This window comes from Entelurus aequoreus, linkage group LG02, assembly GCF_033978785.1.
Source record: "Entelurus aequoreus isolate RoL-2023_Sb linkage group LG02, RoL_Eaeq_v1.1, whole genome shotgun sequence".
Classification (NCBI taxonomy): Eukaryota; Metazoa; Chordata; class Actinopteri; order Syngnathiformes; family Syngnathidae; genus Entelurus; species Entelurus aequoreus.
The window spans coordinates 12,504,802-12,519,664 of NC_084732.1; the positions used below are offsets into that span (position 1 = coordinate 12,504,802).

General features: G+C 41.1%; 2 protein-coding genes across 2 annotated transcripts in view; one reads left to right on the forward strand and one right to left on the reverse strand.

Moving 5' to 3' along the window:
• Positions 1-4,708: 4,708 nt before the first annotated feature.
• On the forward strand, positions 4,709-13,894 carry LOC133630339 (zinc finger protein 768-like). Its single transcript, XM_062021904.1, has 3 exons — positions 4,709-4,816; positions 4,917-5,239; positions 12,766-13,894. The coding sequence occupies exons 2-3, from the start codon at positions 5,047-5,049 to the stop codon at positions 13,617-13,619; spliced, it is 1,047 nt and encodes a 348-aa protein (XP_061877888.1). The 5' UTR covers positions 4,709-4,816; positions 4,917-5,046; the 3' UTR covers positions 13,620-13,894.
• The window catches only part of ccne1 (cyclin E1), a 335,619-nt gene continuing 331,807 nt past the window's right edge, over positions 11,052-14,863 (reverse strand). Inside the window, exon 13 of the mRNA XM_062021733.1 lies at positions 11,052-11,066. The gene's annotated coding sequence lies outside the window, so the exon portion shown is untranslated. The remainder of the gene's footprint in view (positions 11,067-14,863) is intronic.

Here is a 14,863-nt window from a genome sequence, read left to right on the forward strand (position 1 = left end):
TTATAAGAAGCAAAGTTAAAAAAATAATGAATTTATTTAAACAAGTGAAGACCAAGTCTTTAATATATTTTCTTGGATTTTCAAATTCTATTTGAGTTTTGTCTCTCTTAGAATTCAAAATGTCGGGCAAAGCGAGACCAGCTTGCTAGTAAATAAATAACATTTTAAAAATAGAGGCAGCTCACTGGTAAGTGCTGCTATTTGAGCTATTTTTAGAACAGGCCAGCGGGCTACTCATCTGGGGCCGTACTTATCAAGCTTCTTAGAATGACTCCTAAGAAGTCTGCTAAGAGTTGACTTAAGAGTAAATAAATTATTGGCTGAAAGCTGCACTTAAAAGTTAGTTATCTAGCGTCTTACTCACACTTTCAGCGAAGTGTAGGACTGAATCTTAAGTGTCACACTCAGAGCTGAATTACGACATTACTATGTGCCGTAAACGCAATTTTAGGTGACGTCATTTCTGTGTCCATAGAAACGACCAATCACGGAAGGGAATCCGTTGTCTAAGAATAAAGAAATATCTTGGAAATATTTAAGTGGACAATGGGAGTGTATATTTTGACAATAAACTACAAAATAATACAAAACAAACTAGTCCCCGCCGGCACTCACGCTACCGCTCCCTCTCTTCTCTCGCCCACACACTCACTGACGTCACTCACCTCACGGCCACACACATACGCTACTGTCATAACATTTTCTTTCCAATTCATTAATTAGGCAACTAATTTGAAACTGGTGTGGGTGGCTCTATATATACTAGCCCACTGCAGACACATGCAGAAATCAACAAGGAATCGAAAAGTATTAAATCTGTGACAAAAATAATATCCGCTCTGTCTAAACGATACCGTTTGATCAGCTGCTCGTCATCAAAAAAAAAAAAAACATTGTTCCGTTCCCTGAACGTTCGCGCACGTCTCTCTCGCCTCAGTGCCATCCCCTGCTGGCAACTCCTAACCACTTAGGACACCTCTGAAGGTCTCTTAAATATCGTGATTCGGATCGAGAAAGTGACGATTACCCCATTAATTTGAGCGAGGATGAAAGATTTGCGGATGAGGAACGTTAGAGTGACGGACTAGAATGCAGTGAAATACATATTTTTTTTCGCTCTGACTGTAACTTAGGTACAAGCTGGCTCATTGGATTCCACACTCTCTCCTTTTTCTATTGTGGATCACGGATTTGTATTATAAACCACCTGGGATACTATATCCTCTTGAAAATGAGAGTCGAGAACGCGAAATGGACATTCAGTGCCTTTTATCTCCACGACAATACATCGGCGAAACGCTTTAGCTACGAGCTAACGTGATAGCATCGTGCTTTAACTGCATATAGAAACAAAAAAAATAAAGCCCTGACTGGAAGGATAGATAGAAAATCAACAATACTATTAAACCGTGGACATGTAAATACACGGTTAATGCTTTCCAGGCTGGCGAAGGTTAACAATGCTGTGCTAACGACGCCATTGAAGCCTACTTAGCAACCGGACCACACAGAGCTATGCTAAAAACATTAGCTCTCCACCTACGCCAGCCAGCCCTAATCTGCTCATCAACACCCGTGCTCACCTGCGTTCCAGCGATCGGCGGAAGGACGAAGGACTTCACCCGATGCGTTTGGCGGCCCGGAGACGTAGGAAGTCAAGGTGAGGTCGGCGGCTAGCGCGTCTGCTCTCCAACAAAGTCCTCCTGGTTGTGTTGCTGTAGTCCGCTGCTAATACACCGATCCCACCTACAACTGTCTTCTTTGCAGCCTTCATTGTTCATTAAACAAATTGCAAAAGATGTCCAGAATACTGTGGAATTATGAAATAAAAACAAAGCTTTTTGTATAGGATTCTACGGGGTACCATAACTTCCGTTTAACTGACTACGTCACACGCATACGTCATCATACCGCGACGTTTCAGCCGGATATTTCCCGGGAAATGTAAAATGTCACTTTATAAGTTAACCCGGCCGTATTGGCATGTGTTGCAATGTTAAGATGTCATCATTGATATATAAACTATCAGACTGCGTGGTCGCTAGTAGTGGCTTTCAGTAGGCCTTTAACTAAGTAGCCACTTGGTTAATGTTATTAACCGAGTGTGGAAAAAAATGTGCATCCATGTTCAAATCACTAAAATTGTGGTTTAAAAAAAAACAAAAAAGTGGATATTGATGAGGAAATGTGGACATTAGTCCACGTGTCGGAACATTTGAGCTTTTGCTTTTGATTGAGAAATTCGGGAGGACAAAAACGGGTCGGAATGAAAATAAAAATAAAAACTGGATGTGACAGTTTCCACATGAATTGTGCGTGAATGCCAGCCGAAACTGAACTAAAATACTGGATAAATGACAACATTTCCACCGTGCAGTCACAGTGGAAGTGTTTTATTGTGCTCTTTAGACGCGATGAGTACGATTGAGTCGTAAAATGAAATGAAATAAGTTTATTTCGGTCATATAATCCACCATCGTTCATTTTGTGTGAGCAGTTTAACAGCACAGATTATACATATTTTACAATCATATACACATTTACACACAAAAAGAATGACGTAAAAAGGAATAAGCTGAAGCCAAAGCTTATATTTGCCTCTCCTACACCTCCACTGAAAATAAGATTAGCTGCAACATCAACGTTCAAAAAATCAATGGGATGGAAGTAATTGTTACTATATTTTATCATTTTCAATTATTTCACCTTTCAAGGTTTTCTTAAACCTTAGCAAAGAACTACACGTCTCCAACTCCCCACTGAGCTTCTTCCACCATTTAACTTCTAAAACTGAAATAAAATTGTATTTTATATTCCTTCTACTTCAAAAATCAATATCCCCCGTAAATGATCAAGTTAAAGTTAAAGTAGCAATGATTGTCACACACACACTAGGTGTGGCGAAATGATCCTCTGCATTTGACCCATCACCCTTGATCACTCCCTAGGACAGGGGTCGGCAACCCGCGGCTCCGGAGCCGCATGCGGCTCTTTGACCACTCAGATGCGGCTCAGCTGCATACTTGCCGACCCCCCCAATTTTCCCAGGAGACTTCTGGATCTCAGTGCCTCTCCTAGATAACTCCCAGGGCAAATATAATCCTACTTTCACTCTGATTACTAGATTAAGGGCGTACCCTGAATGCACTGCAGTAATTGTCCTCTATAGCATTTACAAACAGCGTGTCCGCCTGGCCACATGTTGTATGTAGCTTTTACTTGCACACGTTGGAGACAGAAAAGCATACTTAGTCATCAGCCACACAGCTTACACTGGCGGTAGCCGTATAAAACAACTTTAGCACTGTTACGTTACAAATATGCGCCACACTGTGAACCCACAGCAAAAAAGAATGAAAAACTCATTTCTGGAGAACATCCCACCGTAACACAACATAAACACAACACAACCAATACCCAGAATCCCAAGCAGCCCTAACTCTTCCGGTCTAGATTATACACCCCCGCTACCACCAAACCCCCCCCCCCCCCCACATCAACCCCCCACCCCCTCCGTGCGTCGGTTGAGCGGAAGAGTTAGTGCTTCATGGGATTCTGGGTATTTGTTGTGTTGTGTTTATGTTGCGTTACAGTGCAGATGTTCTCCAGAAATGTGTTTGTCATTCTTTTTTGGTGTAGGTTCAAAGTGTGGCGCATATTTGTAACGTAACAGTGTTAAAGTTTTTTTTTTACGGCTACCGTCAGTGTAAGCTGTGTGGCTGCTGAGCTAGTACGCCAGCTGAAGCTGCAATCTACATGTGGTCGAGCAGTGCCATCACGTCCTGATATCCGGGAGTCTCCCGGAAATAACGAAAGGATTGGCAAGCATGACGCTATCAAGCGCCATTCATTCAAAACTCGCGGGCCGCCCTACTATCAAGTTTACATATTAAAGTGCATGCCGGTGCGTGTGTCAGAGACCCCTGGTTAACATAGCACAAAGCAATTTGTTTTTCATTTAAAATTTTGAATTTTTTTTGTGGCTCCCATTATTTTCTTTAATTTGTGAAACTTGCCAAAATGGCTCTTTGAGTGGTAAAGGTTGCGGACCCCTGCCCTAGGAGGTGAGGGGAGCAGTGAGCAGCAGCGGTGGCCGCGCCCGGGAATCATTTTTGGTGATTTAACCCCCAATTCCAACCCTTAATGCTGAGTGCCAAGCAGGGAGGTAATGGCTCCCATTTTTATAGTCTTTGGTATGACTCGGCCGGGGTTTGAACTCTCAACCTACCCGTCTAGTTTTCTCCTCTTCATTTTAAATAAGCTGAGGTAACAAGCTGGAAGGCTGTTGTTCTTTACTCCAAACGTCATTTCCGTTGCTTTTAAAAACACAATATCTGAACATTTGAACACATTAGAAGTGATAAATAATGGATTGTGTATTATTCTAATGACCCTTTTTTTGAAGTTGAATTATTGTTTGTTTTGTAAACATTCCCCCAAACGTCAACACAATATGTTAAATATGGAAAAATAAAAGAATAATATAACATATGCAGACATTTCTTATTCAGCGTTACTTTATAAAGAATAGCCGGTGAAAATTAGGTGAAATGCTGTAAAAAAATGAGTGCTACTTTAGTTAGCAAATATTTTATTATAATTGTTTTTAATTTGTTTATTTATTTATCCTGTCCAGCTCCAATTTCCTCGCGTGTTTCCAATACTAGCATTATTTAAAAATAGATGAGTATTTCTGGTATCTGGTTGTCTGGCAGCGTGCAGTACTACATGTGTCCGCTAGATGGCAGCATTTCACCCTCCTCCTTCCCATTGTGACTCCGTCGTGGAAGCAAAAGCAGGACCGAACGTTAGCAAGGTAGCTCCTACTTTTTTTTTTTTGCTGCTGCTTCGTGCGGCTTTTGTCCGCCTTCTGTATTTCGCGTGACTTTTAAACAAACATTTTCCCCTCGTTTCAGATCAACTCGCCTGCGTGCACGTCGAAGCTTAGCTTAGCTTAGCTCGCTGCTAACAAAGAGACCAAAGCGGAAGTGATCGACGCGTCGCCGAGCTGAGATAAAAGTGTGAAAGTGTCGTGATTGCGTGAAAATGTGCAAAGTGCAAATGCTGAGAGCGCTGATGAACCAGCGACTAAGTGACGCCGTGGAGGAGATATTTGGACTGTTCGAAGTGATGATAGCAGAGTACGAGGAGGAACTTTCCCGAACAAAAGAGGAGAACGAGCGACAACGTCAAATGCTGGACGCTATTTTCAAACCAGAAGATGAATTACAACGAGCAGGTTTGTCGCTTTTTGTTTTATTTTTGATGTTTTTTGTTTTTGTGAAGGGTTTTCCTGCCTGAAGGCCCCAAACCTTGCATACAAATGAAGCGATGCTGCACTGCGCATGCGTACTGTGTTCGCCATTTTGGAAACTCTACGGCAAGTCCACTTGGACAAACTTCACGCGCATCGCAAAAACTTGTTATAACTCAAGCACCAATTAAAGACTCGTGTTTTTAACGTTATTGTTATTATAAGAGCGTGAAAATATTGAACTCCAGGCCATTTTTTAAATGTATGATTTATTAACTGGGGTTTTCCACTAGAGCAGGGGTCAGCAACCTTTTTGAAAGCAAGAGCTACTTCTTGGGTAGTGATTAATGCGAAGGGCTACCAGTTTGATACACACTTCAATAAATTGCCAGAAATAGCCAATTTGCTCAATTGACCTTTAACTCTATGTTATTATTAATAATTAATGATATTTACACTTAATTGAACGGTTTAAAAGAGGAGAAAACACCAAAAAAATGACAATTAAATTTTGAAACATAGTTTATCTTCAATTTCGACTCTTTAAAATTCAAAATTCAACCGAAAAAGAGAATAGAAAAACTAGCTAATTCGAATCTTTTTGAAAAAATTTTAAAAAGAATTTATGGAACATAATGATAAATGATAAATGGGTTATACTTGTATAGCGCTTTTCTACCTTCAAGGTACTCAAAGCGCTTTGACAGTATTTCCACATTTACCCATTCACACACACATTCACACACTGATGGCGGGAGCTGCCATGCAAGGCGCTAACCAGCAGCCATCAGAGGCAAAGGGTGAAGTGTCTTGCCCAAGGACACAACGGACGTGACTAGGAAGGTAGAAGGTGGGAATTGAACCCCAGTTACCAGCAACACTCCGATTGCTGGCACAGCCACTCTACCAACTTCGCCACACCGTCCCACATCATTAGTAATTTTTCCTGATTAAGATTAATTTTAGAATTTTGATGACATGTTTTAAATAGGTTAAAATCCAATCTACACTTTGTTAGAATATATAACAAATTGGACCAAGCTATATTTCTAACAAAGACAAATCATTATTTCTTCTAGATTTTCCAGAACAAACATTTTAAAATAAATTCAAAAGATTTTGAAATAAGATTTAAATTTGATTCTACAGATTTTCTAGATTTGCCAGAATATTTTTTTTTAATTTTAATCATAATAAGTTTGAAGAAATAATTCACAAATATTATTCGTCGAAAAAACAGAAGCTAAAATGAAGAATTAAATTAAAATGTATTTATTATTCTTTACAATAAAAAAAAATTAATTTACTTGAACATTGATTTAAATTGTCCGGAAAGAAGAGGAAGGAATTTAAAAGGTATAAAGGCATATGTGTTTAAAAATCCTAAAATCAATTTTAAGGTTGTATTTTTTCTCTAAAATTGTCTTTCTGAAAGTTATAAGAAGCAAAGTCAAAAAATTAATGAATTTAAACAAGTGAAGACCAAGTCTTTAAAATATTTTCTTGGATTTTCAAATTCTATTTGAGTTTTGTCTCTCTTAGAATTAAAAATGTCGGGCAAAGCGAGACCAGCTTGCTAGTAAATAAATACAATTTTAAAAAAATAGAGGCAGCTCACTGGTAAGTGCTGCTATTTGAGCTACTTTTAGAACAGGCCAGCGGGCTACTCATCTGGTCCTTACGGGCTACCTGGTGCCCGCGGGCACCGCGTTGGTGACCCCTGGACTAGACTATGAAACAATCACAAGTTAAAGTAGCAATGATTGTCACACACACACACTAGGTGTGGTGAAATTATTCTCTGCATTTGACCCATCACCCTTGATCATCCCCTGGGAGATGAGGGGAGCAGTGAGCAGCAGCGGTGGCTGCGCCCGGTAATCATTTTTGGTGATTTAACCCCCAATTCCAAGCCTTGATGCTGAATGCCAAGCAGGGAGGTAATGGCTCCCATTTTTATAGTCTTTGTTATGACTCGGCCGGGGTTTGAACTCACAACCTACCCATCTCAGGGCGGACAATAGGGGTGTGGCTAAAAATCGATTCGAATTCGAATCGCGATTCTCACGTTGTGCGATTCAGAATCGGTTCTCATTTTTAAAAAATCAATTATTTTTTTTATTTTTATTTTTTTTCATTTATTTATTTAGTTATTTTTTTTAAATTTTTTAAATTAATCAATCCAACAAAACAATACCATAACAATGCAATCCAACTCCAAAAGCAACACTCAGAAGTGCAATAAACAGAGCAATTGAGAGGAGACACAAACACCACACACAACAATTGAGAGGAGACACAAACACCACACACAACAATTGAGAGGAGACACAAACACCACACACAACAATTGAGAGGAGACACAAACACCACACACAACAATTGAGAGGAGACACAAACACCACACACAACAAACAAAAATGAATATTATCAACAACAGTATCAATATTAGTTACAATTTCAACATAGCAGTGATTAAAAATCCCTCATTGACATTATCATTAGACATTTATAAAAAAGAACAATAGTGTGACAGTGGCTTACACTTGCATCACATCTCATAAGCTTGACAACACACTGTGTCCAATATTTTCACCAAGATAAAATAAGTCATATTTTTGCTTCATTAAATAGTTGAAACAAATGTACATTATTGCAATCAGTTGATAAAACATTGTCCTTTACAATGATAAAAGCTTTACTACTCTGCTTGCATGTCAGCAGACTGGAGTAGATCCTGCTCAAATATATGTATTCCATCAATAGAGTAGATCCTGCTCAAATCTATGTATTACATCAATAGAGTAGATCCTGCTGGAATCTATGTATTCCATCAATAGAGTAGATCCTGCTGGAATCTATGTATTCCATCAATAGAGTAGATCCTGCTCAAATCTATGTATTCCATCAATAGAGTAGATCCTGCTCAAATCTATGTATTCCATCAATAGAGTAGATCCTGCTGGAATCTATGTATTCCATCAATAGAGTAGATCCTGCTGGAATCTATGTATTCCATCAATAGAGTAGATCCTGCTCAAATCTATGTATTCCATCAATAGAGTACCGTAATTTCCGGACTATAAGCCGCTACTTTTTCCCCTCGTTCTGGTCCCTGCGGCTTATACAAGGGTGCGGCTTATTTACGGCCTGTTCTTCTTCGACACCGACGAAGAGGATTTCGGTGGTTTTAGTACGCAGGAGGAAGACGATGACACAATGATTAAAGACTGACTTTTCATATACCGGTAGGCTGGTTATTTTGATAACGTACAGGTGAGCACTTTGTGTTACTTTGCACCGTTGTATTATTTGTACTCTGCACGAATGCTGTTCGCCATGTCAAAGATGTGAAAGTTTGATTGAATGATTGAAAGATTTATTGTTAATAAATGGGACGCTTTGCGTTCCCAAACAGTCATCTCTGTCCCGACAATCCCCTCCGTGGTAGCAGGAACCCCTATATACTACGCTAATTACACATCAAAACCCTGCGGCTTATAGTCGGGTGCGGCTTATATATGGAGCAATCTGTATTTTCCCCAAAATTTAGCTGGTGCGGCTTATATTCAGGTGCGGCTTATAGTCCGGAAATTACGGTAGATCCTGATCAAATCTATGTATTCCATCAATAGAGTAGATCCTGCTGAAATCTATGTATTCCATCAATAGAGTAGATCCTGCTGAAATCTATGTATTCCATCAATAGAGTAGATCCTGCTCAAATCTATGTATTCCATCAATAGAGTAGATCCTGATCAAATCTATGTATTCCATCAATAGAGTAGATCCTGATCAAATCTATGTATTCCATCAATAGAGTAGATCCTGATCAAATCTATGTATTCCATCAATAGAGTAGATCCTGATCAAATCTATGTATTCCATCAATAGAGTAGATCCTGCTCAAATCTATGTATTCCATCAATAGAGTAGATCCTGCTCAAATCTATGTATTCCATCAATAGAGTAGATCCTGCTCAAATCTATGTATTCCATCAATAGACAATCCTTTTGAATCGGGAAAATATCGTTTTTGAATCGAGAATCGCGTTGAATTGAAAAAAATCAACTTAGAATCGAATCGTGACCCCCAAAAATCGATATTGAATGGAATCGTGGGACACCCAAAGATTGTCAGCCCTAGTGGACACTCTAACTGCTAGGCCACTGAGTAGCTTAAAACTCAAGCACCAATTAAAGACTCATGTTTTTAACGTCATTGTTAGCATAAGAGCGTGATAATATTAAACTTTCATACATTTTTTAAATGTTAACTATGGTTTTCCACTACACTATGAAACTATCAAAACCAGAATATATTGCATCAGGTCTACTCCTTTCAAACACAGTGTACGTCCATCCATCCATCTTCTTCCGCTTATCTGAGGTCGGGTCGCGGGGGCAGCAGCCTAAGCAGGGAAGCCCAGACTTCCCTCTCCCCAGCCACTTAGTCCAGCTCCTCCCTGGAGATCCCGAGGCGTTCCCAGGCCAGACATAGTCTTCCCAACGTGTCCTGGGTCTTCCCCGTGGCCTCCTACCGGTCGGACGTGCCCTAAACACCTCCCTAGGGAGGCGTTCGGGTGGCATCCTGACCAGATGCCCGCACCACCTCATCTGGCTCCTCTCCATGTGGAGGAGCAGCGGCTTTACTTTGAGCTCCTCCCAGCTTCTCCCCCTATCTCTAAGGGAGAGCCCCGCCACCCGGCGGAGGAAACTCATTCTGGCCGCTTGTACCCGTGATCTTGTCCTTTCAGTCATAACCCAAAGCTCATGACCATAGGTGAGGATGGGAACGTAGATCGACCGCTAAATTGAGAGCTTTGCCTTCCGGCTCAGCTCCTTCTTCACCACAACGGATCGATACAGCGTCCGCATTACTGAAGACGCCGCACCGATCCGCCTGTCCATCTCACCATCCACTCTTCCCTCATTCGTGAGCAAGACTCCAAGGTACTTGATAATTAATTTAAGTTAATTTTATCGAAGTTATCACAAAAATGTTGTGTTTCAATGAGTTCCCAGCGAGAAGCAAAAACGTGTCTTTGAAACCTACCAAGAAGAAGGCTTGTTAAAACTCCACTGTGTCGGGGGGAGGCAACATGGAGGTGTTCTGTTTTCTTTCATGTATGGTAATCAACAGAAAGATATTGTTTTAACCCAAGGACTACAAAGCGGAGAGAAGGCAGGATCTGCCCAAGTTGCAGACACCGCTTTTTTTAACTCTAATTTTTGAAGTCTTTTACGAACATTTCTTTGAACTGTTTTACGACCTTTTCTGTGAAGTGTTTACGACCTTTTCTTTTGAACTGTTCTGTAACCAAAGGCAACGCTATTTACGACCCACGTCCCTTTGGAAGCAGCTGTTGCCATGTGGTCAGGGAAAGTCCAAATAAAGGAGGAGGCGTACAAACTTTCGCCAGAGCGTGCTGAGACATTGTACAAGGGTACAATGTCCAGCCGTCTCTCCTCAAATTGAGCCAAATTGAATTATGTCTCTGTTTAATTATTTGCTTCTTGTCTTGTTTAATAGATGTCATCAGTGTTTGAACCTGACAGAGAGCGCAAAGAGCTCCTGGCGTGATAAACAAAGGGCCGGCTGCTCAACTGATCAAAGCCAAACACGAAACGGCCCAAAAAGAAAAGTACCAAAAACACTAAATAGCGCCGAAGAACCACAATTAGTGGTTTATGGAAAAGATAAGTGATATAAAAAAAAGCAAGAAAAGTTGAGAATAATACCAAAAATGAAGGACGTCAAAGGAGCTACTGTGATGTGCTGCCACTCTTTCAGTCGCATCCAAGAAAAAAAAGAACAAATGATCATAGTGTTAGACAATTGATCACCATTTTGTCCAAACTGTGTTGAGAAACCACAAACGGTTTGAATATGCACAAACGGCGTATTATAAATATTTGCTCAACTTTGAGGTCGATGTGTGCGTCTGCCGTTTTGATCTGTAACTAGGGATGATGTTTGATAAGGAATTATCGAGTTCGAGCCTATTACGGAATCCTCTTATCGAACCGATTCCTTATCGATTCTCTTATGGAGTCCAGATAGGTTGTTGTATATGGAGAAAAACACACAATATTTGGTTTAACAAAAGCTCACTTTTATTATATAATAAAAAAATTAAATCTAATAAATAAATAAATATTGACTGTTACCCACCTAAAAAAATAAAAAAAAAAAATATTGACTGTTGTTACCCAAAGTATATTAAGTGGGATTTTTCATAAAAACAAATATATAAGGTAACACAAAAACAAGCTGTCTCTGTGATCACTATAGGTGTATAAATAATAATATAGTGTTAAATAAAATAAGTCCCTTGGGCACAAAACTGGAAATAATACAGCTCTCCAAAAAGTGCACTTCTGCTGCTATTGGAACATAACTGTTTGTTATGATGCTTTGACATTTTTGCACTTTATTTCTTTATTGAAAGAAAATTCTATGAAGAGAAAAGTTGTTTGCAAATGTGGTTACAATGCTAAAAAATGAAAAGTTAAAGCTAAAAAAAGAAATACACTTTATTGAGTTAACATTATTTCTTTTTAGGGGGAAAAATGTTATGAGCTAGAGAATATAACAACTACACTACCCAGCATGCAACGGGAGTGACGAGCATGCGCGGTAGCCCCGAAAAGTGTTGTTGCATGTCGTCACCCGTGAAAGTAAACGTCAAGAACTCAGCCAACACGCCTCGTCTGCATTATTTATAATTAGACAGACAACACATCTACAGTGTGATTTTGTTTTGTTTACAAGGAAAGAAAAACAAAAGTTAAAAAAGGGAGATGTGTTGTAGATATATGTATGTGCTGCAGTGTTGTATATATATATGTATGTGCTGCAGTGTTGTATATATATATATGTATGTGCTGCAGTGTTGTATATATATATGTATGTGCTGCGGTTGCTATAAGAAGGTTGCGACAGCTGCCGTAAAGGAGGTGCGTTGCTAGCCTGGTTGCTATGTTTCCGGTTGGTGGTAAAAGTGTTGGTCATGTGTTTGTACCCTGCTCAAATCTCTCAGTAAAGTTATTCGATGGATTATAGCTTTTGTTTTGAACTTTATTACACCTTGGAGCACTTTTTCCCGTCCATTGTTTTCCTGCTTTCGCTATCTGCGCTTAATGACTGAGCTACGTGACGTCATTTCTTGTGATGTCCCACGGAGCATTTCTGGTCGGGACGGGATTCGAATAAAGAATCAACTCTTTTCCTTTACTATAGTGGTCTCGATAACGGGTACCGGTTCTCAAAAAGGGATTCGAGTCCGAGGACTCGGTTCTTTTCTTATCAAACAACCGGGAAAACCGGTTTGGAGTATCATCCCTATCTGTAACCTCAGCTCTCATTGAAGCAGAAAAATCTGTGCAAAGTGTGTCGTATTTCCTTCATGTCAGCGCCAGGTGTGTCGTTGTAGAAAAAAATGATTGTGTGCTTCTGCAAGATATCATTCATATTTACAACCACGTGTTTGCCTTCTTGCGTCTTACAGATGTCCCTGATGAAGATCTTCCTCCTGAGCAGCAGGAGTGGAACTCCAGGGTGGAGCAGGAGGAGCCAGGCCCCCCCCTCATTAAAGAGGAAGAGGAAGAGGAGGACCTCGAGGCTCACCACGGTGAAGAGATGGAGGCGACGCCCGCTCACAGTGAGGTGTGGACTCTGGAGGAGGGAGACTTCACCAAGTTCCCGGTGGTCCGAGTCATTGTAAACAGCGAAGAGGTTGCGGTCCAAGGTGGAGGTGAGAAGACGGGAGAGGCGGAGCCTCCGAGCAGCAGTAGCTCAAGTCAACACATAAAAACAGAAGATGATAGAAAGCAGTCGCAGGCGGACGCGGCTCCACGCTCGGATAGCGAGGACTCGTCACGCTCCCCTGACTCTGAAGATGAAGACTCTAAAGCCGACAAGACACGTCCGGCTGACAACAAGAGCTTGAACTGTCCCGTGTGCGGCAAGATTTTCACCTACGGCAGTTACCTGACGAGACACATGAGGAAACACACGGGAGAGCAACCGTACAGCTGCTCGGTCTGCGGCAAAGGCTTCTCGGAGAAGGGCAACTTGATGAAGCACTCCAGAACGCACACCGGAGAGAAACCATTCTCCTGCACAATCTGCAACAAGAGCTTCCGCGAGCCGTCGACGCTGAACAAGCACAAAAGGACGCACACGGGGGAGAAACCCTTCAGCTGCTCGTTCTGCGGCAAAACCTTTTCGCAGAGCGAACACATGAAAATACACACGAGGAGGCACACCGGCGAGAAGCCGTACACGTGCACCGTCTGCAACAAAAGCTTCATCGATTGTTCCACCATGGTGCGACACATGAGGACGCACCCGGCGCAGTAGCAAGAAGACACCACCGCGCTGGTGATTACCACCGTCACAACCGCGCTGGTGAGAACCGCAGCAGCTAATAAGCAGCAGGACTGCCAATAATGTGTGTGGCACTTTGTCGAACAACTTTAGTTTGAGGACAACAGGGAGGACCTTGTCTTTATTGTAGACATATTATGTATAACACTTAGCTGTGATTAAATGAGCACACTTGTTTTCTAGACTAGAATTAAGTGTCAAATATACACCAAAATAAATGTCCTCACACATGTGATCTGTGTATTGTCATGTTTCTTAGTGCAGCATTTTATTGAATCTGTCTGGGAGTGATGCCAACTTTCTGTGGTTTGTATGAAGAAGTACCCAAAAGGAGTCACGAGGTCTCAATGTAAACGCTTGCAGTCGCACCAGAAGTGATCCGTGGTCACGCTGTAATGGACATTTTCCTATCAAGTAGTCAAACAAAATGGTCTTTCGTGGATTTATTCGAGGAGCTCGAGCATCTCAGAAGGCAACGTTCACATGCACAGCCGGTGTGAAAAGGAAAAGCACGCAAAGTGAGAGATGTCGTTCTTTTCAATAGCTTAGCACAGAATGCAGTTTGTTTACAATTCCTTGTACATTCGTACGCAAAGTTCTGTCAAGGCTAAAGCATCATACAAAAGCAGTGAAGTTTTAACGTGTAAATGGTAAATAAAAAGAGAATACAACAAATCCTTTTCAGCTTATATTCAATTGAATAGACTGCAAAGATATTTAACGTTTGAACTGGGTAAACCTTGTTATTTTTTGCAAATATTAGCTCATTTGGAATTTGATGCCTAAGCTGGCACCAGTGGCAAAAAAGAGTGAGAAAGTTGAGGAATGCTCATCAAAGACTTATTTGGAACATCCCACAGGTGAACAGGCTAATTGGGAACAGGTGGGTGCCATGATTGGGAATTGTTGCGTCGACCAGCATTCCTCCAATGGGGAAATTGCTAGTCTCTCCCAGATTCTTTTTATGGCAATACGCTGATGTTTATATTCAATCTCCAGGCAATAGTTGGTATTTTGTAGTTTATTCTCAAAGCTTAGAGGACAAACCTGAGACCAATCCAGCACACCAGCGTTCCCCAGCCCGGTCCAGATCGGTCTAGCTCAAACCCCCGGAAGTCCCTCGATCTTCCGTCTGTCCCTCGCCCCCACTCTCTTTGTTTAGACTACTCCGAGTTATCTCGACTCTGACACATTCCAATCTAGAAGGCCGACACCTT

Excerpts from the sequence above, each read along its gene's own strand:
- LOC133630339 (XM_062021904.1), top strand. The coding sequence starts at position 5,047 with ATGTGCAAAGTGCAAATGCTGAGAGCGCTGATGAACCAGCGACTAAGT. Across the intron at positions 5,240-12,765 it reads AGATGAATTACAACGAGCAG|ATGTCCCTGATGAAGATCTT; the intron begins GTTTGTCGCTTT and ends TGCGTCTTACAG.